The sequence below is a fragment of the Phragmites australis genome, chromosome 7, assembly GCF_958298935.1.
Source record: "Phragmites australis chromosome 7, lpPhrAust1.1, whole genome shotgun sequence".
Classification (NCBI taxonomy): Eukaryota; Viridiplantae; Streptophyta; class Magnoliopsida; order Poales; family Poaceae; genus Phragmites; species Phragmites australis.
Window position 1 is genome coordinate 37,912,502 of NC_084927.1, and position 21,451 is coordinate 37,933,952.

At 42.3% G+C, this 21,451-nt stretch overlaps 3 protein-coding genes and 1 long non-coding RNA gene across 4 annotated transcripts; 1 reads left to right on the top strand and 3 right to left on the bottom strand.

Moving 5' to 3' along the window:
- Positions 1-4,841: 4,841 nt before the first annotated feature.
- LOC133925269 (stem-specific protein TSJT1-like) lies at positions 4,842-6,176 on the bottom strand. Its single transcript, XM_062371179.1, has 3 exons — positions 5,864-6,176; positions 5,497-5,740; positions 4,842-5,414 (listed from the first exon to the last, which is right to left on the bottom strand). The coding sequence occupies exons 1-3, from the start codon at positions 6,070-6,072 to the stop codon at positions 5,100-5,102; spliced, it is 768 nt and encodes a 255-aa protein (XP_062227163.1). The 5' UTR covers positions 6,073-6,176; the 3' UTR covers positions 4,842-5,099.
- A 4,126-nt stretch (positions 6,177-10,302) lies between these two features.
- Positions 10,303-13,125, top strand: LOC133925271 (E3 ubiquitin-protein ligase AIRP2-like). The gene is made up of 6 exons (XM_062371180.1): positions 10,303-10,575; positions 10,875-11,025; positions 11,118-11,184; positions 11,301-11,538; positions 12,644-12,845; positions 12,926-13,125. Exons 1-6 carry the CDS (start codon positions 10,493-10,495, stop codon positions 12,953-12,955), a joined length of 771 nt encoding a protein of 256 aa, XP_062227164.1. The 5' UTR covers positions 10,303-10,492; the 3' UTR covers positions 12,956-13,125.
- Positions 13,126-15,013: 1,888 nt separating this feature from the next.
- LOC133925272 (tetraspanin-19-like) lies at positions 15,014-18,525 on the bottom strand. Its single transcript, XM_062371181.1, has 6 exons — positions 18,012-18,525; positions 16,965-17,064; positions 16,271-16,351; positions 16,084-16,188; positions 15,450-15,644; positions 15,014-15,348 (listed from the first exon to the last, which is right to left on the bottom strand). The coding sequence occupies exons 1-6, from the start codon at positions 18,170-18,172 to the stop codon at positions 15,337-15,339; spliced, it is 654 nt and encodes a 217-aa protein (XP_062227165.1). The 5' UTR covers positions 18,173-18,525; the 3' UTR covers positions 15,014-15,336.
- A 958-nt stretch (positions 18,526-19,483) lies between these two features.
- LOC133925273 (uncharacterized) lies at positions 19,484-20,592 on the bottom strand. Its single transcript, XR_009910924.1, has 2 exons — positions 20,504-20,592; positions 19,484-19,830 (listed from the first exon to the last, which is right to left on the bottom strand). It is a non-coding gene; the product is annotated as an uncharacterized LOC133925273 (long non-coding RNA).
- Positions 20,593-21,451: the final 859 nt, after the last annotated feature.

The window sequence follows — 21,451 nt, forward strand, 5'->3', positions numbered from 1 at the left end:
GGAAAAGATAGCAGGAGATTAGATATATAATCATAACAGGCAGGCAGGATGGTCTCAGTGGAATCGTCAGTTCACATTACCTGCTTAATTTATTCTTGTCTTCATAACAGCTTGGAAAAAACGGGTACGCCTTTTTCTGCTTAGTCATAACACAGGACAAAATGGACACCGTTTTGGCACTTTCAGTCCTTGGATTCCAGAGACAGTATAATACGTAAGAATCTTGAAATCTCAAGTCTGTCAAGTTTACCATGGTGGTGAAACTGACACGAGTGAGAAGGCAAAAGGTCGTGGAACCGGACAGGTCAAACACAAGAAACATCAGCGTCGATCAACCAGACACCTACATCATCTTAATTTGAAGCTTGGATTCTCTGCATTGTATGCAGGTGGGTCTAGCGGAAAGAGAAGCTTCTTGGAATGCTTTTCTTTTTGCAAAAGAAATCTATACATACATTGGTAGCGTGTGCCGTTTCTCCAAGCCGGTCGAACGACTGTTTCTTGTTGCCAGAAACTGTCTATAAAAATGGCTGCTCTTTTGCCTTTGCACGCGAGCTAAGTGATTTTGAAACAGGAAACATTCGTGGATCGAAGTATGCACTAGTAGTGTGCGCGGAACAAGTCTGGGGTCGAAGGGTTGAGATTTGGGGAAGAACCGGCAATGGTTTTGTTGAGCTTTGAACCGATCCAAAGCTCCTTCTGCAGTTTTCCTTTGACTTTGGAGCAGAGGATCTCTGAGAGACTGAGAGCATCGTGTTGACCACGTCAGGAGCACACCGAGAGAGCCGAGCCGTCCCTCACCGAAAGTCGTCGGATTGGGTCGGGCCTCACACGTCAGGAGCACACCGAGAGGCGCTTCCTCTCCCTCTCTGCCTCACGGGCCTCTACCATCATGTGTTTATGCTCATCTCTTATCTTCTACTGCTACACCTGAATGCGCTTGCGTGTAGGCTCCCTCCTCTCGTCAGCTTCCATCTCATGGAAGCATCTCTAATCGACGCGGTGCTCAGTGTGAAGGAGGAACACATCCGCTTTTGACTGTTCGATATCCAGCCACTTTAAGAAGTCACATAGTGGTGGTGACAACTCAATAAAGATCAAAATATTAAGTGATAAATCTTAATAGTTTTTATAGTAGTTTGGTAAGAAGTTATTACCGGAAGGCGGAATTCAACATTGGTACTTTCCTAGGGTAGACCGTACTCGTAGTTGTGGCACATGAAGAATCTCCTTCCGTAGGTGTAGGTGAACTCAAAAGACTTCATCATCCTACAAATATCTCACACCAGCATATGTGCACTTCGACCCCATCAGACAGAGTATCTGGCATGTATTTCTTGGGAAAAGGATCAGACGCTATTTTCGTCAGAGTTGTGGAGGTTGAGCTAGTGGTTTGGTTGTACATGTGGACAGGAGATCATGTATTTATACAATAAAATTGTGCTGGTGCATGGACTAAGTCCACGGAAATTGACCATGAAAAGCAGTTGATTCTGCAGTAAGGTACGGTCATATCTACTGAAAAGACTACTTCTAAAAAACCTATTTTTAAAAATCCTACTTCTAAAAAGCCTACATTTGAAAAGGCTACGACTGAAAAGACTAGGTCTAAAAATACTACTTCTGAAAAGCCTAGGTTTTAAAAAGATTGCTCTGAAAAGACTACTGGTGAGAATGCTAATTCTGAAAAGTCTAGGTTTGAGAAAAGTAGGTCTAAAAATGGAGTTCATGTTTAGTAATGTGATTGGTTCTAGTAGAAGCCGTCAATTTTATTATCACGATCGGATGTGTGCGAGTAACACAAAGTTGACGGTAATACTACATTGAACGCGGATAAAAAAAAGCTTCTAGTGGGTGGATCAGGGATATCTCCCCCTTCGTTGACGTGCTGCTTCGCACTTAGCCTCTTCTGGCTAGCTTAGGAGTGCTTCACGCCTTTATAGGTATTCCTCACGCCTTCGAAGCTCAACCTCCTTCCTCCTTATAATATCCTGTCAGATACGATGTTCCTCCTCACGCCTCTGAAGTTCCTTGGCCTGTCACTTGTGTTCTTGTTCTCGGTGTTTACGCTCTAGTTGGTGCTCATGCTATGACTCCTGCCGCAGTCATGCTTCCCCCATCCTAATCTCGTACTCACATTTTGTTTCAGCCTCTGATGTATCCCCCACAGTATGGTGTCCTGATATGATCTATCTGTTCCTTGAAATGACAAGACTCAAGATAATAAACCTGGAGTTACAAGTGATATACTCAAGATATAATTAGGAAGAGTGGATGAAGGCAAAGAGAGAGACACACCATGGAATCGTTGTTAAGCTCCGGACACATAAAGAATCTCTTACCAAAAGTCTGGATCTCGAAGGACGTCGACATTTAAGCTCGATCATCACACCTGCAGAATGGATGCTCGTGCCATTGTGGCACTCCATAGGGTGGTTTCTCTAGGAATCCATGACGACTTGTTTCAAGACGGCAAGAAAAGATAATTATTATCATGGTCTAAAAAGACTGGGTCTGAAAATAGAATACATGTTTTATTATCATGGTTGCATATGTGCGGATTACACAAATTTAACGGTACTATTACACCGCGGTAAAAGGATGTATACTACTACAACATATCTATAAAAGGCTCATATATCTAAAAATTAAAGTCACAACGATTAGTGGAGGATAGTGGCAGGAGGGGACGGGAAAAAAGGGGGGCAAGGAGGCCGAAGGTGAGATGGAAGAATTCATTTGGTCCTACTGATTACGAGGAGCCTCTCTAAGAATTTCCTTTGCAAGATAGAAATGATTTTCGTCCTTCAAATCACATAAAGACTTACTAGCACCCGTCCTTTTACCTTATCCAAAGGCTCATGCCGTGGACTAGTAAACTACTGTAGATCATCCATGTAAAATAGACCAAAGGTTGGAAAATCGTCGAAAGCCTTAATAAACCACGTTGAAAGATGTTGATATGGTATGGTGCTTTTGTAGGTTCTCATGTGGTCATCTTTATAAGTAGCTACATATTATACTTGTGAATGCCAGCACGTTTGCTTTAGAAGAACTGTTGATAACTACACAACTATTTATTCATAATATATAGAAAAAATTTAATATAGATAGTAAACTCTAAAGAGCTAATTCTAGATGTTATGAGTATATGGCAGTATTAGAACTTGTTTGGTAGAGTTATAGCTTCTAACTCCATATTAGATCTTGTGTTTCTTAGTTAAGATAGAGTGATTTAAGTCTCTATATTTAGATTAAAATAGAATTAAAATGGTTCATCCAAACACATTCGGGAACCTATAGCTCCAGCTCCATAATTTTCTAGAGCTAGATATAAGAATTCTTGAAGCTGTGTATTCGTAGCTTCATGAATTCGTGGATCTAGAATTGAATGTATACAAGTAGTATTTAGATAAGCTATTTTGTTTCTATTTTTAACTAAACATAGATATTTAAACAATTTTATTTTAACTACAAGCTTCAGGTCTGAGGTGAAGGTGAGAGCTAAAGTTATGTCAAACAGTCTTAGAGTTGAAAAGTATTGATGCAGGGCATTGTTATTTTGCGCACTCTTTTAAGATATTGTAGACAATTTTGTTTCCTGCATGCATAACTCTAGATAGCGTTCCGTAGAAAAGAAAACAATGTCCTATATCAAAGATTTGTTTAACAGTGTCTTATAGCTAAAAAAATATTTTTCTCTAAAAGATACTCTCTCTGATTATAAATATAAGTCGTTTTAGCCTCCTAACTATTCTCAAAAAATATAAGTCATTCTTGAAATTCTATATATTTTATTTTATTTTATTTTCTTCTTATCTTTATTTAATAAATACTATCACTTTTATGAACGAATGAGTTATATTTTAATGTAGAATAAATAAAAGATAATAAAGTTATTTAAACTATTTTTTTAATTTTTATATATAAGTTTAAAATGGTCTATATTTACAATCGAACGATGTAACTCTTTGGAAATTTACATTGGTGTCGTATTCTAGACTATTTAACGAAGCGAAGCATTTAATTGTTGTAACTAGTCTAGTTGTTAACACCATTAACTATTGTCGTTTGTCTGTCAGTACCCCAGAATCTCTCATGTCATTAGGGCATTGAGAGCCGAGCTCTAGCGAACTTATCCTGTTATGCTCGAGCTCAATAAAAAATCAAGTCGAATTCTAGTTTGTCTATGATGACGATCGATTTTGGGGATGGACTCGAACTCAGCTCGAGTCAAGCTCAAGTTTGGCTTTTCTAAGTTTTGTAACGAAAGAAACATTGAGAAAGCTTAATAGGTCTTCTTGTTTTTATTGGTTATTGTGACATGATCACTAGATAGGTTTAAGATGATCTCTCTTCCGATTCTTGCAACACCTTCTTAAATCTTATAGATATATTAGAAAAATTAAAGCCGTATAAATAAAAATCGTAATACTTATAATCTTGAACCATATGTAGCTCGACTCATGTGATTCTTGAGTCTTGTCGTTGGCTCTTGGTTGACTCATTTTAAGATCGAGCTGAACTCAAATTGAGTCTCGTTCTCAAATTGAGTCTAGAACGAGTTGAATTTAAGTAACTCATAAGTTTTAAGCTTTTTTTACATAACTACAGGTTAGGAGTATTATGGGGACCAGCCCTAATTAAGTGGGTTAGGAGTATTTCTATTCAAAATATCTATTTTCGCCTAGCTTATATAGCAGTATATGATTTTTTGACAAGAAAATTCAGGGGCTAACCACCCGAACACCCATGAACCAAACTAAAATTCACCCCTGAGCTCCCGCACCCCAAGCGGAACTCGCAGCTCACCGGCGGCCGGAGCTATGACCTCGATAATGTAAAAGCTTGCATGCGAAATTTTCCGCGGACTCTTTATTCATCATGTTCAACAACCAAGTCCGAAAGCCACACGCACCAGAAAGAAATGTATACCGCAAGGGGGTGGGGGGGGGGGAGAGATTGATGTACTTCCACGCTGTAGCATTATCCTAAGAGATGAGGCACTGGTTAGAACGGAAGCACGGCGGAGACAGAGGGGAGAGGGCAGAGCGACGGCGGAGGGCGCGGGCATGGTTGGTGAGCAGAGCACTGCCTACTCAGACGGCGTCGTCCCATACGGCCCAGTTTGTAGAGCTGCCGACGCGCGGCATGGAGTTGATCTTAGTGAAGGTGTCGACCTTGAAGGTGGCACCGCACATGACGCCCTCGCTGTCCACCCGCGGCATCGCCTTGAGCCGGTTCATGGGGTGCTCGAAGCTCTTGAGCCCGCCCTCGCTGTGGAACATGCACCCCACGGGGAAAGGCGCGTACGACTTGCCGCAGCCGCGCTTGACGATGTCACGGTCCTCGCATATCACCACCGACCCGTCCGCCGCGATGCCCCAGTACAGCGGCACGCCGCCGTCAGTGCCCTGCACACAGCAGTCGATTGGTCGTCATGTGTGCGACTGCAAAATTAAACAGCTAGCCCAGCGGCAACGCTTCGATTCGTACCAGGGCTGCGAAGACGGAGCCGGACTTGTTGTCGAAGACGACGAATGCGAACGAGCCGGCCAGGTCCTTGACGACCTGGTCGGCCGGGTATGGCCCGCGGTCGCGCAGGGTGCGGTAGGCCTCGATGACGAGCAGCGCCTCGTTGGTGGACTTGTTGCACAGCCCGTACTGCCGGATCAGGCTGCTCAGGTTGTCCAGCCTCCCCAAGAACACGCAGAAGATGTCGTCCAGCCCACAGAACATCCTGCACGCAGTTCAGTTCGATTCAATTTCATCAGTCATCAGTCTGTCTCAGCTCGGTTGCCATCTCAGCTTCCTTTGTTTGTCTGAATTTGCAACTGCAGCAGCAGTACTATGAAGTCGTTACCTCTGGTAGCCGGCAGCGGGACGAGCGTGCGCGCCGACGCAGGCGAGCGTGGAGCCACCCCCGAAGGAGGCGGAGAAGGCATCTGCCGGGTGCACGGCGTGGAAGTCCCTGAGGATCTCGTCGGGGTCCTTGGGCTTGGCCGCGCCGCTCCGGGGGCTGTTCAGCTCCTGGGGCGCGTGCGCCACATGCTTCTGGAAGATGGCCAACATCCTCGATCGAACCTGACCTGACCACAAGAGAGGTTGCAGATTCTCGGTTCCTTTTCTGCCCGGCTGCTGCTGCGGGGAGCCGCCCCTGTTGAAGAGAAGAGAGATGCGTGGCAGGTCGAACTGGGTAGAGGTTTGGATGGAGATGCGCGGGTCCTTTTATAGCGGGTATGTGAAGAAGCGGTGGAAAGCTTATTTTTTTATTTTTCTGAAAACATATCCTACAAATAGATACTACAAAATAATTTCTAAAAATAAACTCTTTTACACGGCGTCATAATATTTGATGATGTGGTTGAACAGTACGGTGCTATAATATTTAATATTGTGTTAGCGATCTTCTATTTTAAATTTAAAAGATTTTATGTGATGACTACCACAACGGCAACTGTTACTTAAAAGATCAATATGTGATGGTTATCATAATGTTAATTGTTACTTAAAAGATCATTAGGATGTTAAATGTTATGGCGTTGTAAAAATATCTATTTTTAACATTGTTTTTCTATAGATTTATGCCTAGATTTTTTTTAAACAAAAGATCAAAATCTAAAAATTCCACCAGAGAAGTGTAGCTGCTTGTGGGAGTGAGTGAGTGCTGATGTGAAGGGAAGGGGATGGGCCGGAGGATAAGATCATCACGTAGGTAAGAGAAATACTCCAATACCGTTGGCTGCCTAGCTGATGCTGATCATGATGATGATGCGACACCGGCTGCTTCCAATTGGGGAATCCGGTAGGCTTCACCTCACCTGCTCGGTTTTTATCTTTGGAAACTTCCATGGCCCTTTCTATCTCTTCTTACCAGCAGCTTTGCCTCTCTCTTGTTTTCGCTCGTCAAATGTTTCCTATCTTCCCCGCACCAAAAATCTCAGACCCAAATCCAGAAACCCAGAGTTTTCTTCACCAAGGCATGGAGATAACTGGATGGGGTGATTTAGAAAGAAGTAAAGATGACCGCACCGGTGGTGATTAAAAAAAGCGGGTGAAAGTGAAACTGCTGCCTTGTCCGTGGGCAGCCGCCGGCGGTTTGGGTTTGCTACAGCGCTGCACGACACGGATCCATGAGCAGGACGTGCCACGCGGGCAGGTGCCCATGTCTCGGCTCCCTCACCCGCGCAGGCAGGCGACACTTGGGTCCGTTTCAGTGGCCCTGCCGCTGCTGGCTCATACGGATAGGGACGAGCATGGTCGCTGCCTGCCTACACGTCACCGTGCGGTCGGACCGGAAGATAAGGCAGGAGAAAATCAACTCTTACTCCGATTACAAATATAGATGATCTAAGATTTATACGTAAGAATTAAAAAATATATAAATAATTTTATTATTTTTATTTATTCTGTATTAGAAAAAATAACTTATTTATTTATAAGAGTAGTAATATTTATTGAACAAGGACAAGAAGGAAATAAAAAAAAAATATAGAAGTTCGAAAATAATTTATATTCAGAGAATAGTTGAGAGACTAAAATAACCAATATTTACAGTCAGAGGAGTATTTGCTGATTACTGTTCTACGATTCAACATCGAATTGATCCGGTTTCCTTTCATGCTATGGAATAGCAGTTTTTTTTTTTTTTTTTTTTGCTTTTACTAGTAAGTGTTAGTCGTTTCCAAGGTTTTCAACTAATATACTCGCATGTTGCTTCTTTTGTGCCCGCTGCGTTACTCGTATATTGCTTCTTTTGTGCCCGTCGTGTTATGGTGCTTGGATCCGCACGGGCAACCTAACGAAGTAGTATATCTGATATCAGCCTTTTTATCTAGTAGCGTAGACTTTCCCCAAAATATCCCGTATCAGCTTTGCTATCTGGTATTATCTAACTTTGACATCTTATAAGATCCGTTGCGAATTAATTGAGCCGGTGGTTATTTTAGATTGATTGAAGTGCACGAGGGATAAGACACAACAAAACATTCCAACAAGAGCTTTCTATTTTGTCAGTCAGCAATAACAAAATGTCAATACAATTCCAAACGCCAATACAATTACATAACATCATCATTTGTTGTTATAATTGTTGGCTTTAGAATTTGCCAACTAAAAGATCACTTGATTAGCTCATTTTGCTTAGTACATGTTGTGCGTCATTTTTTCTCAAAGCAAATTCTACAAGATATTTCCACGAAAGACTTCCGTGAGAACTTGATAAAATTTGCTTTCCCCTTTTTTAATATGATCGTAACAGAGAAGAGATAATATTTTATAAAATTTGCTTTCCCCTGTATGAGTTGTTGCTGCCTCTGTCCCCTCCGTAACAGATGGCGATGAGTTAGTACGCACTGACCGGACCCCGATCTTTTGCTCCATCCTCTTCTCCAGCTCCATCAGCACCACGGCCATGCCACGTCTAGCACTTCGCTCCTGCAGAAGGGCTGCCACTCACCCTCTGATCATGTCCAACAACGTTCTTTATTCATCTTGAGGTATGTTGCCTTGTGGATCTGCACACCGGCAGCTCGAACTGCCTCAAGCTGCGGCGCTATGAAATCCCACGACGAATAGGAGCAGCAGGGCAATATCCCATCCCATGAATGCCTCGTGCGGATGGGAACAGTGTGACCAAATACGAAGATTCTCACACCTACAAAGTTGATCAACAAGAATGAATCAAAGGAGCATGGTCGTGGTGTCCGACAGTCTTGTCTCCGGGCATTTGGCCATCAGGCAGCGTGGAACAGAAAGCAATTTAGTGTGATGAGTTCCATCAGCGTCGTGCCGGAGGAGTCATGCCTGGAGGCCATGGCCGCGGGCGTGAGAGTGGGGGGCGGCCGTGCGAGTGTGAGATCTCCGACGAGCAAGAGGCTTGGGCATCTCGTGAGATCTCCGGCGAGCAAGGACTTCTCAACGATGGGGAGGAGGACCGGGTCGAGGGAGCGGTGCGGTCGGACCGGACGATAGAGCAAGAGCCGTCGGTTTCAGTTCTTCCCGCCCGGCTGGGCCGCCGGACTTCCCGGGGCGCGTCACCTTTTTTCTTTTCTCATTTTCTCGGACTTGGATTACACGTCACCGTACCGTGTGTATTATATTACTCTAGTAAGTAGTATGCTTGATTGGATCAGGAAGCGTGACTCGACAGGTCCGTGTCGCTCATCTTGACTACGTTCAGGCCAAGCTCATCCGTGAGCTTTTGTTTATGCCGATATATATGATCCAATTGTATCATGTATGTGCCACGAGACCATGACGGACTGTTGCTACGTTTATCAAGGACTAGGAAGTCGTCAATGCTGCATACCCTGAAATTAAACAAGTCGCGGTAGATCTTGCTTGGATTTGTGCAAGACTAATGATTTGTCTTTTGAGAAAGTAAATTTTATAATATTCAGTTCTAAAAAGACTCTCTTCTATAATATGTGTCAACTCTATCTTCTTCAATCCGATCATTAGATTACGAAATCGATGACATAAACGTTCTTTAACCTAGGTAACAGAGGATGGTGGTTTTAACCTAGGTAACAGAGGACGGTGGTTCCGTAGTTGGGTGCGCAGCTCGGCAAATAGGTGTGAAATTCAAAATTAGATTATAAATATATATCATTGTCAACTACTGTTTTATCATTTGGCAAACCTTTTTGATTCATATTTCGAATCAGATATTACATAGTTTACCAAGCATAGAATTTACCGGTGCAACTAACCTATAAGATAATATTAACATCAAAGATCCAATCAACTATGGATCAAATAGTATCTTGATCTAATTTTAGTTGTATGGGACATATCATATCTAAATTTGCATATTATCCTTGGTAAAAAAAAAGCTTAGAGAGTAAAATGAGATAGATAACGGAAAGTCAAATGGTGCGCGCATAGAAAATCGAATGGTGAAGCCGAGTCTGGCAGGGGTTTGATTCCCGTTTCACCTTTGCTCTAGAGCTCCAATAAAAATCGTTCAGATAGGATCGCAGATGGACTCACACGGTTAATAGAAAGAAGTATAATATTCCTAAACACTAGACTATCAGACTAATCAGCTGAGGCATCAAGGTCTTGCACATCGTTGGCGCTCGCTCGCGTGACCAACCGAGCCGACGGCAGCACCGCGCCAACCATTCGGTCACCGGCCAACCACACTCACCGACAACCCGTCCCATCCTGCTGCAGACCCCACCATGTCATGGACACGCTGCTACGCTCTCCTCTTCTGGGGCCCGCATGTCAGTCCGAGCTCTCGTGCCCTTCTCTGCCTCCCTCCACGCAACGAATAGAAACAGAGGCAGCGAGCGAGCGAGCGGAAAGCGAAGCGAAGGTGACGAGACGAGACCAAGTGGAGCCAAAAGCGGGCGGCACCGCACCGCAGGAGGAAGGCTTTCGGTCGCGGTCGAGCACCTAAGGTTTTCGCTGCCCACTTCGATGGTGGCGAGCTGAAGCCGGAAGCTGGGCGGGTGGAGGGGGAGCAGGAGACGACGAGGGGGAGATGGTCTTGTGCTCCATGGTGCGCAAGTCGTTCAAGGACTCGCTCAAGGTGCTCGAGGCCGACATCCAGCATGCCAACACCCTGTGAGTGTGTGTGCTGGGCAAATCACCCCCAAATTTCCCTCCTTTCTTGGGAAGACTTGTTTCCATCGCGAGCAGCCGAAATTTCACACTCGCGGTTGCAGTTCGGTTTCGTTTTTATTCTTGCGCTGCTCTTGCAAGTGGGTTCCAATTGTTGAGGAAATTAGGGGAGATAAATTAGCTGAAGTGGCGGTTGATTGATTAGGAGCTCATGCTGCGCGCATGAGCGATGTTGGCAGTTACCGACGATCCATGTGATTGGCTGATGCGTGCCATTATGGTGTATTGGCTGAATTCGACAGGGCAGCGGATTTGTCGAGGGACTACGATGGGGCCTCCGTCCAGATGCGGATGTCCTACAGCCCCGCCGCGCAGTTCTTCCTCTTCCTCGTGCAGTGGACTGATTGCAGCCTCGCCGGCGCGCTTGGGCTGCTTAGGATTCTAATTTATAAGGTTGTTCATGTGGCGTGAAATGTCAGAATTTGATGGCATGTTATGGTGATTTCGCTGTGTTCTTAAGGAATCCATGCTAATTTGTTGGGCAGGTTTATGTGGATGGAAGTACCACCATGTCCACTCATGAGAGGAAAGCAAGCATCAGGGAATTTTATGGCAAGTGTTCTTCTTTTTTTCTCTTTTTTTTAAGGAAAAAAAGGCAAATTCAGATTTTCGCTCAGATGTGTTTGTTGTTTGGTCTTGTAATATCGATACCCATTGTTTGTTTGCAGCTGTTATATTTCCCTCCCTCATGCAACTGCACAAGGGGATCAGCGACGTTGATGACCGGAGGCAGAAGGCGGTCTGTACAGAGAGATACAGAAGGAGAGATGAGGATGAGAGCTCTAGGCAGGCTTCTGAGATTGATATTGAAAGAGAGGAAGAATGTGGGATTTGCATGGAGATGAATAGCAAGGTTGTCCTGCCCAACTGCAGTCATGCTATGTGCATGAAGTGCTACCGTCAATGGTTAGAAACCAAATCCTGTTATCCTTTATTCCCCCCTGTAATGTTCAACAATAGTGGTTAGTGTGTTTTCTCGAGATAAATTTTGAAATGTTTGGTTGATAATAGAGCTGCATTTTTGTTTTTTTAACTGAACACCATTGGACCTCTTTGCTCGAATGGTTATTCAACGTAACAAGCTAGCACAACCTTGCTTGTAGCTTTGTCCCAGATGATTACAGCAGTGCACAACAACCTTGCAATAGTCTTTGCATTTGGTTGCCAATTTTGTTCTTGATTCTTATTAGGCCTGACCCTTCAGATACTTGTCTGGTTTTGCAAGATTAGTTCATTCACCTTCACATAGTTAGCTTTGTGTGATTTTGAGCTGCAAATTCGGATCCATTCGCTTCTGCTAGTATTTGGCACAACACTTATGGGTGGTCCCTAATCCTGATGAAAGAAGCAGCACGACCGGAGTATTTGGCTATCTCTATGGTAGATTTCTGAAAACTCTGCTGTCAAGCATAAGTGCCTTAATTGAGCGGCAGTGCTCGTACCTTTCTTTCAAAAGGAAAAATTCTTAGGTACCTTACATTACACAAGAAAATGAAGAAATTATGCATTTGGTGGCCAATTTTGTCTGATTCTTATTAGGCCTGATCCTTCAAATACCTGTCTGGCATTATAAGATTAGTTCATCACCTTCACATAGTTATCTTTGCGTGATTTTGAGCTGTAAATTCGGATCAATTTGCTTCTGCTAGTATGGTCCCTAATCCTAACAAGAGAAGCAGACAGAGTATTTGAGTCTCAATAAAAGCTTTCTAAAAAGTCTGCTGTCAAGCATAAGTACCTTAACTGAGTGGCAATGCTCTTGCTTTTCTTTCAAAAAGGAAAAAAACCTGAATACCTTACATCACATGATCAGAATGAAGAAATTATTGACTACATTCAAATTACATGGGTACCCAATAAGGCTCTAATCAGTCAATTATTGAGTACCTTCATTGCTTGAGCTTTAAGACGGCTTTCTCTGCTGTATTATATGAATACATGCATTCACTGAACTATCTGCTGAAAAGATATGGCTTGTATTCATTTAACCATGTGCTATCCTGGTTTGCAGGCGCTCAAGATCTCAGTCCTGCCCCTTTTGCCGTGATAGCCTCAAAAGAGTGAATTCTGGTGATCTGTGGATGTTCACCGATTACCGCGATGTAGTTGACATGGCAACTCTGACTAGAGCGAACCTCAGGCGCCTGTTCATGTACATCGAGAAGCTGCCTCTCGTTACACCGGATAACATCTTCTATGCCTATGATTCTCATGTAAAATAGCTCGAGCTGTTCATGATGACTTGCTCACCATTGTTTCCTGAGAGTGACGCATGGCTTATTGATTCATGCAGAGGATGTTTCTTGTCCTAGGATGTGGCTAACCTTGGAGCAACGTGTGGGCTTTGACGAGAGACCCTGAGAGCTCTGATTGAGGTGTAGAGTGTGCTTAGGTTTTGTAAATATCTGTGCAAATTTATAATGCTGTGAAAAAGTTTAGGAGACGCCTTGTGTTATAAAGTTGCAAGCTCTAATCAGATAGTCAGTACATGTATTTATTCGTGCGTTCACACAAAGCTATGATGCTGGACTTTTTGGTTAGAATGGTAACTCCGTTGGCTGATGGGGCAGCTAAGCACTTAGACTGAGAGGAGACAACAATAAATTTACTGCAAGCACAAGCATAAACTTAACGGTATTGACAAGTACTGCTATAAGGTTATTGTCGATAATCGGTAAAATCAATTATATAAATACTTTTTTAAAATAGAGATATATGATCATCAACTATACACATTGAATGCAGGACACATGATTTTGTATAGATTCAGTGCTTCTTCAGGATAATTGCCCAACATAATGTTCTATGTTAATTAATTTTAGGAAAAAATAAGTATAATAGGGATATGTCTAGATCTAATCCTAAGAATTTCAACGATTTTTCTCGTGTTCTAAATTATAAAACTATTGTTGTCGGATGAATCTATTTATGACTCAAATCTTGAATTTGTTGTGGATCTCCAAGGATTATTTCTGTTTTTATCCGACTAGATTTGTTTCTTATTGTTTGACCATTTTAGCTTGTCTTTCCTCTCTTGGCTCAATCCCCCCTTGGACGTACCCACTTCCCTACTTATATAGTTGGGCCAGGTAGACGTACCATATTCGGAGTCTCTTGATATAACCTTTTCGGATTGTATTATTTTCGAATATTTGAAGGGCTCCTTCCTAATCTTGGGATGATTTTTATGTAGAACACGATAAATTGTCTAGAATATCGACACATGCCTGAAACCTACCGTATCGGATGTAGGACATGTGTATGATAATGATCTATCTTTAGAATATATCATATTTCTAGTAAATTCTTAATTATGAAATCCCCATCAACTATAATACTAGACCTATAGGACAATTGTTATATGGAGTATTTTTAGGGGTGGACATAAAGCTCAAAACTCGTGAACCAGCTCTGCTCGAATCGAGTCATTGTATTTTGTAATGAGCTGAGCTAACATTTTAGCTCGTTTTGTTAACGAGCTAGCCCGAACTAGCTCGTGAGCCTAGCGAGCCAGGCCCAGTTAGCTGACCTACCCGAGTCCTAAGGCCTGAGCATTGCTCCACATGAACGTGCCATAGCTCCAAGCGAGTCACTTGACGCATCAGCTTTGCCCTTTTCCCTAGCTGTTGTCGCCTCCAACCCTCGACGACGCACCACCTGGAACCCTCGACGTTGGCACATCGTGCCACCTAGAGCCCTCAATGTTGCACCGTCTGGCCCCTTACACCCGATGTGGTCGTGTAGGGTCTGATTGTGATGTTTGTCATATTGTCGGGTTCCATGATCTGATTATATCGTCCATCACATTGTTGTGAGTAATTGCACATTTGTTTTTTTTTATCGTTGTGCTGAATTTATGTCTATCCAATTGGTGTTGGTACAGTTGTCACTCCAAAGCAGATCAGGGAGCTGATGAAGATGGATGAACTTACAAATGATGTTAGTGCAGTACATCACGTTGCAGTCCCACTTGCCCCAAGGGCCTCTGCAACTCCTTTGTCAAGTAGAACCGTGTTGGTGACCACTGAGGACAGCTACGACAGTGATGACTACATCTTGTTCACAAGTCTAACGAGCTAGACCGAGCCGAGCTTACCTTTTTAGCTCAATTAGCATAACGAGCTGAAACGAGCCGGCTCATTATCCACTCTACTGTATTTCACTGTAGAGTACTCCCCACTAGAGTACAGAGTATTAATAGCATGGGAGCCAACACACTCCACCGTGCTGGATATTTATGGATCAAACATTGCGGCAGGTGAGTGCATCCGGTGGCTATAAATTAGGGACACCGTACTTGCCGTACCACCAGTACCAAATAACTGAATGCTAATCCTTTCCTGAACTGTGGGGAAACAGCTATGCAACCAAGCTGTCAAACAAATATCATTCTCACATTTCAATTTTGTATCCTTTTGCGTTAGCAGCCTAGCAGGTGATGCAAAACTCGGAAATCTGAAACAGAGACAATTGACAAGGAAACAATCTACAATATTCTTTGTCTGGTCAGGGAAGGCAACAGTCATGCCCTCATCCTTTCTTGTGAAAAATTGCAGTACAACATTGTGCATGCTGAAAGGCAATTAAAAGTAGCCATTCAGTACTAAACTACCACTCGATCTTAAGAATCCTCGTTTTCTCAGGTTGGCCGTAACCCTTGTAGCAAAGGTCCTGAAGGGTTCGACGTATGATATCAGTAAAATCTTAGTTGTTGGCCTGAAAGGAAAAGGAAAAGGTTGCAAGGCTTTACTAATAGTGAACAAATTGAGAATGAAGTAAGGTGCAAAAGAAAAAACACTTGTTGGGAAACAACTCACCTTGTCTAAAATCCGCAATTTCCATGAATCACTCCTACGAGATAAGCTAGGTTCAACATAGTCTGGAGCATGTTGGGACTGGTTTCTTAGGAGAGGCAGCCTTGCAGGCACAGTGGTGTCATCATCACTGTCATAGTCACTCTCACGGTCAGGCCCAAGGGTCCTAAGTACCATCCCAAGAATGATTGATAACACCTGAAAATAATTGGATGTGATTACAGAGGATCAGTCATGCTCACATGTTATTATTTTATTCAGAAGGTACAATTGCAGTTACTCAAATAAAAAAGAAGCAGAAGTCAAGTTTTTTTTTCCAAAACAGGACACCAGCCCATGATTTCCAAATGAAATCGGTTAGTAAGAATGTAAAGCAAATGACTGTAAGATCATTGTAGCAGTCATGGTTGTTTCTAAAGCATTCTTAACAAAGCATATGTCAGAGGTTGAATTTGTTTCTAATCATACTACAATGGCAGAATGTTAAAACCAGCTATAGAGTGCCACCATACTTAACTAAGCAAATAATTGTTCTTTTATCTCAATTCAGAAAACGTTTTGTCACTCAAATGCAAGGTAGAATTATACAATGATGAAGATTGAGTTTTAATGCAGCTGGGGTGCAAAAGAATCAGACCTGAGCAGCCACCAATGAGAGGCCTACCCATTCACATATCTGAAATTTTGATCTCACAAAATCCTTGAATTCATCAAACTTGCCTGATGGGTCAGGGGGGAAATCCTGAAGGTTTGGGAATCATCAAATAGAAAATATAAGGAAAATAACATAAAGTATCATAGTTCACAGCTGAAGAGCTTCTTACCTCTTCCCAGTTGCTATTCAGAAAAACATCCACAGTGATCGCACCTTCCAGTATAATGAGCAAAAATATGATGATCATGTACTACATGTATGGTTAAGGAGAAATAGACCCTACGTCATCATCAGGTTGCACTACATTTAACGTTAAATACTCAAAAAATATAACTGCAATCTGGAGGCTACTGTGAACAAGTAGAGCCTGCTTTCATTTCAGTTATATAATTTTTCTGTGTCGTCCCATTTATAAAAAACTACATAATCCAGGAGAATGTAACTTCTGCACTTAATTGAAAACCTTGGATAAAACAGTAGCAGCTGCTAAACACTAATTCACTATAGTTAGCCAGCAAGCAAAAGCATGTGCTGGTATATCAGACAGCATGTAGCTTCTGTGAGACTGCACCTACTTGAAAACCTTGGATGAACAAGTAGCAGCTGCAAAACACTAATTCACTATAGGTAGCCAGAAAGCAAAAAGCATGTGCTGGTATATCAAATAGCATGAAACTAGACCGACATAGGAGGAACTAGGTGGCTTTATATTAAGAAGAAAATAGCCACCCAAACTCACCGTCGAAGAGGACTCGAACTTGGTGGTGTACACGTACATCCACACCATCAACCAACTGAGCTAGGCTCAGTTCCTAGATATCAAACAACATGCAGTTCCATGTATCTAGCAATTTGAAGGATACACAAGAGAGGCAGTGACCATTTGCAGTTTCAGCAGCAATATGGCCAGAGCAAGTCAGCAAGCACAGAAAGATCCCCAAGCCAAGAAAAGTGTAGATAAACCTGCATGACCAATTAATTTTCTTAGTAAAACAACCAATTCCATACTATAGATGAGAAGCACAATTTCTGAAATGGTGCTAACATATTATCCAATAATCAGCAAAATCTTGTTTTAATCATCAGGTACACCCCGCCGGCTGCCCTGACATCATTAGTTCACAACAGTAGCAACAGCATCAACGCTTGGCCAATTTGATTAATACTACAATGTTAAGAAGAGGAAAGCAATTGTTTAACATCAGCGCTATTCGACTGTTTAATGTCAGCATCATTCTTTCCTTATTCTTCATTAGTGCTCCTGTCCCACCAATCAACTAACTGTGTATCTCCGTTTCAGTTAGGCCATCCGTTGCATCACATCATGTCCCAATATGACGCCACATTGCAGCCGCCACCTAAATCTCTAGAGTACAAGTCCAAAACAACACCACAAAAGATGATCACCGTGTCCACCGAATAGCACTAGCATCCACTAGATGGATACTGTTTTTTCTTTTCTTTTCTTGTCCGTCACCTACTGTGCCCAAATCTGCTAAGATAGTGGTATGCTGAGCTGAGTATCCTGCCCATCACCCATCCAAAAAGGGTTGCCTTTAACTGCCATAGAAGGAAAAAAGAGGCGCTTTCGGTGATGGCCGGGTACGGGTAGGGTTGGTTCGGTTTCTGCGCCATTTCCTAACCTATCATCCTTGCACGGAATCCCCAATTGCTACGTCGAAAGAAAAATGCTCCAATGAAACAGTACAACACCTAAATTATGTTCAAATTCGCTTCAAACTAGACGCATTTAGCCGGGCAATGAAATGATTGGGAACATAAATCAAGAACAGGAGAGGGGAAGAAACAGCAAATTTAGAACTTGACTCGTAGCGCGCGCAGAGAAACGAAACGGAGATTGAGATCTGTTCAAGGAGGAGGAAGAAGGGGAGCGAGAAGCGGTTGCTGACCAGGGGACCGGGAGGCGTTGGTCGAGCTCGGCGACCTCCCTGTACCACGCCCGGAGCATCCAGAGCGCGTAGAGGATGACGGCCATGCCGGCGAGCCCCACGACGGAGTTCACCGCCTTGAGCGCCGTCTGCACGCAGCTCCGCACCACCCGCCCCGCCATGCTGCCGCCGTGGCTGACCTGGCCGATACCAGCTCCGACAACTTCTCCCTCGGCTGCTGCCTCCTCGGCTGGTTCGGTGGTGGCTGACTTTTATTCTGCGAAGCGGTGGTGGTCGCAGGCACGCAACAGCGGTGGAGAACGGGAGACCGAGTGGGCGCTTCTTGACGGTGGCTCCAAAATAGTGGAGTGGATGGGGGGAGCCGTGGCCTTGGGGAGGGAGGGACAGCGGCAGCTGGGCTTTGCGCGCGGAGAAGTGGGGTTGTCGGTCGGGGATGGGAGTCGCCGGCAAACGGCCTCGCAATCACGTCCCGGCCCCAGAGTTGGTGGCCTGTATTTGTGTGGCGGCCATGTCTTTGTGTTTTTGGTTGTGTTCTCGGCGGATACGAATTTAGGTTAGTAAGTACAGAACAACGTAAACATGCTGCTCCTTTCGTTCAAGGGTGTAGTACGTATTTTGTTTTGTAAAAAATCAAACTTTAAAATTTTGACCGTTTTACTAAATTGTCTTTGGTTAAAAAAAAAACTCCTTTATACAAATACATATCGACGACTGGTAAAATCGATATACGAATACTTATAATAAAATAGGGATAGATGCTGATCTCAACGTGCGTATCGAAGATATAGACACAAATACAGGTTCAATCCTCGTTGGGAATCTTATTTTCTTCCCATACCTTATACTTGATTTGTTCTGTGATATTTTATAAATTTTTGTCTCTAGTTCACATTCAATAATTTAAAATATCTAATTTAACAATTAATGAAACCTAATTCAACTATTTTTAAAAGCTATCTTCAGCATTTTTGTGAGACCAATTTCAGCAAATCGTGAAAACATATTCAACAATTTACAATAACATGCTGACTTTTTTACGTAGTTTCTTGAAATAGTGTATTTGAATTGTTGAGCCAGTATATTTGAAATGTTGAAATTTGTTGAGATTTTTTAAACAGTCAAAACATATTCATACTGGATCTTTTTTGTTGTATTAATTGTAAACAACATCACGGTTCAAATGATTTTAAAACGAACATCCGGTTTCCGAGGAACTAGCGATGATGAACATCCTAACCCACATGTCTAGTTTGAGAAACGGAATGGATTAATCCATTACCATTCCCAACCGTTTCTTTCCCTTTCCGGAGGGATTCCTTTCTCAGACTCGTTCCCTTCAAGTATCTGCACTCCAGCAACATTCTTTTCCCCATTCCCTTCCCTAACAGATTTTCAATATTCTATCATTTCCATATAATTGTCACGACGTATATAATACAACTACAATACGTAGCATGTATACACTGTACATGTATTTAAAACTTCGTATATATCACCTTTTGGCTTTTGAACTAAAAAAAGAATACAAATTGCTACAATTACTGGAGAACTACTCAGAAGATTTAAAACTTTGTATATATCGCCTTTTGGCTTTTGAACATATACACGGCAGCTAGATGGCTTCTTTGTTGATGCTGCACTAATTTATCCTACAAAATATTTTCCAAAAAGTTCGACTATAAAAACAACAGAGATTCCACACGAGGTTGCGCAAAACCTAAACTCTTTCTCAAGAGTTGCTTCTCGAAAGTACTCAACCTGGGATTCCTCTACACTGGTCAAGCCAAGGCTTCAGCGGCTGAACTTGTACAGTATATGCCTGAAACACAGTACCAACAAATTAGCTGAGATCAAAGAGTATTACTAATTTACGATATGATGTAAACTTATAAGGGGTGGAAACTGGAAAGAAACAAATAAATAGTCCTAATTCTGGGAGCTTAAAAAAAATGTAATGAAAGTAAAAGCCGGCTGTAAGCAACAATATGGGCTCAGGGTAGATAATCAAAGGTGAAAGGCGTAGCAATCAGAAGCCAATTAATCTATTATAGTGTGCTCTGAGATGGAAAACTTTTTGTGATTTTGTGGAGCCAATCGTATTGAGATGCAAAAGACAAGTGAAGGGGACAACTAAGAATCCATCTGGCTCTCATCCTCCACTAGTTTCTCTGCAAGTGTGGTACCCTGCAAAATAGCAATCCCAGTTTGCTTTCTATCTGTTGTCAAAGCGTCCACTATCAGTCCATCACACGCAAAGCACATGCAAAAATTTGTATCTGTTGTCAAAAGTATCATACACACAAATCTAGTTACTTCGTACAGCAACATGCTTGTCAGACAAGGTTTAACAAATCAAACGATGAAATCATTATTATGAAATAACTGAAATTCTAAACATTCTGAACTTTCTACTGAAATCATTTCTGAAATAGATGAACAATCAAGAAACAACGCCTAAGTAGCAAAATAGATAATACATGATCGATGAATACCTAACACATCAGGGAAAAAAATACAATCGATTGCTGCACTTATTGAACTAAATCACAGTTTCTGCTCCTTCCTGAGAACACAAGTTCTTGTAAGGAGAATTTTACGATACACCCAAATAACTGTGAACCGTTCATCTTATTAGATCGTAATAAAGAAGATGACCCATAATTATTATAATTATTTTTATATTTTTTGTTTTGGAAATTCTATTAATATCTATTAATTAGTTGCTTTTTCTTCGGAAAGTTTTGGTATGGATTTTGGTACGGTGCGGTCACAGTTGAACGTGATGGGTGGTTGCCGGATTTGGCTCCCAAAGGATTTTGGCACGTCACGAAGTTTTGTTACGTTTGTTCAACGTGATGGATGAATATAAAAAAACGTACTGGTTCGGTTCAAGTGTACAGATGAATCAGCATCGGATTTTGATACGGTTACCAAGTTTTGGTACGGTTGGTTAAACGTGATTGTTAAGTTAAAAAAAACGTACTGGTTCATGTGTATACAACACGTACTGGTTCATGTGTACACAACAACGTGATGGTTCAGTTAAAAAAAAAAGAAAACACATACTGGTTCATGTGTACCACTCAGACGTGTGCATGTTCGGAAGGTTCGTATGAGCACACATGTGATAGGATGTACTAACTGCACACGTTGACTAAATTTTGTGACCGAAATTTCCTTCATAATTTATAGGCGGCATGACTAATCTCTAATTATTAAATTTGGAAAGACAACATGTGATGATTTATAGGGTGTACACCACACACGATAGCATGTACGAATTTTTAGTGTTACCATACATGTGACATAGCTAAATCCAACGATCTGTAAAAAATTTGAAGGGTGTGAACTTTTCATTAGGCGCCCTGTACGAAATTTGAAAGATCTGATAATATGATAGTATACCACACAACATGTGAATGTAACAATTGTTTTAGCAT

Bases quoted from the DNA above. Each gene is read 5' to 3' on its own strand.
- LOC133925271 (XM_062371180.1), top strand. From the start codon at position 10,493: ATGGTCTTGTGCTCCATGGTGCGCAAGTCGTTCAAGGACTCGCTCAAG. The intron at 11,539-12,643 runs GTTAGAAACCAA...CCTGGTTTGCAG, and splicing joins ATGAAGTGCTACCGTCAATG to GCGCTCAAGATCTCAGTCCT. The intron at 12,846-12,925 runs GTAAAATAGCTC...TGATTCATGCAG, and splicing joins TCTATGCCTATGATTCTCAT to AGGATGTTTCTTGTCCTAGG.
- LOC133925272 (XM_062371181.1), bottom strand. From the start codon at position 18,172: ATGGCGGGGCGGGTGGTGCGGAGCTGCGTGCAGACGGCGCTCAAGGCG. The intron at 16,352-16,964 runs GTATCCTTCAAA...CCATACATGTAG, and splicing joins ATGGTCACTGCCTCTCTTGT to TACATGATCATCATATTTTT. The intron at 16,189-16,270 runs GTAAGAAGCTCT...CCAAACCTTCAG, and splicing joins TGAATAGCAACTGGGAAGAG to GATTTCCCCCCTGACCCATC.
- LOC133925269 (XM_062371179.1), bottom strand. From the start codon at position 6,072: ATGTTGGCCATCTTCCAGAAGCATGTGGCGCACGCGCCCCAGGAGCTG. The intron at 5,741-5,863 runs GTAACGACTTCA...AACTGCGTGCAG, and splicing joins CCCGCTGCCGGCTACCAGAG to GATGTTCTGTGGGCTGGACG. The intron at 5,415-5,496 runs GTACGAATCGAA...TGCTGTGTGCAG, and splicing joins GCTCCGTCTTCGCAGCCCTG to GGCACTGACGGCGGCGTGCC.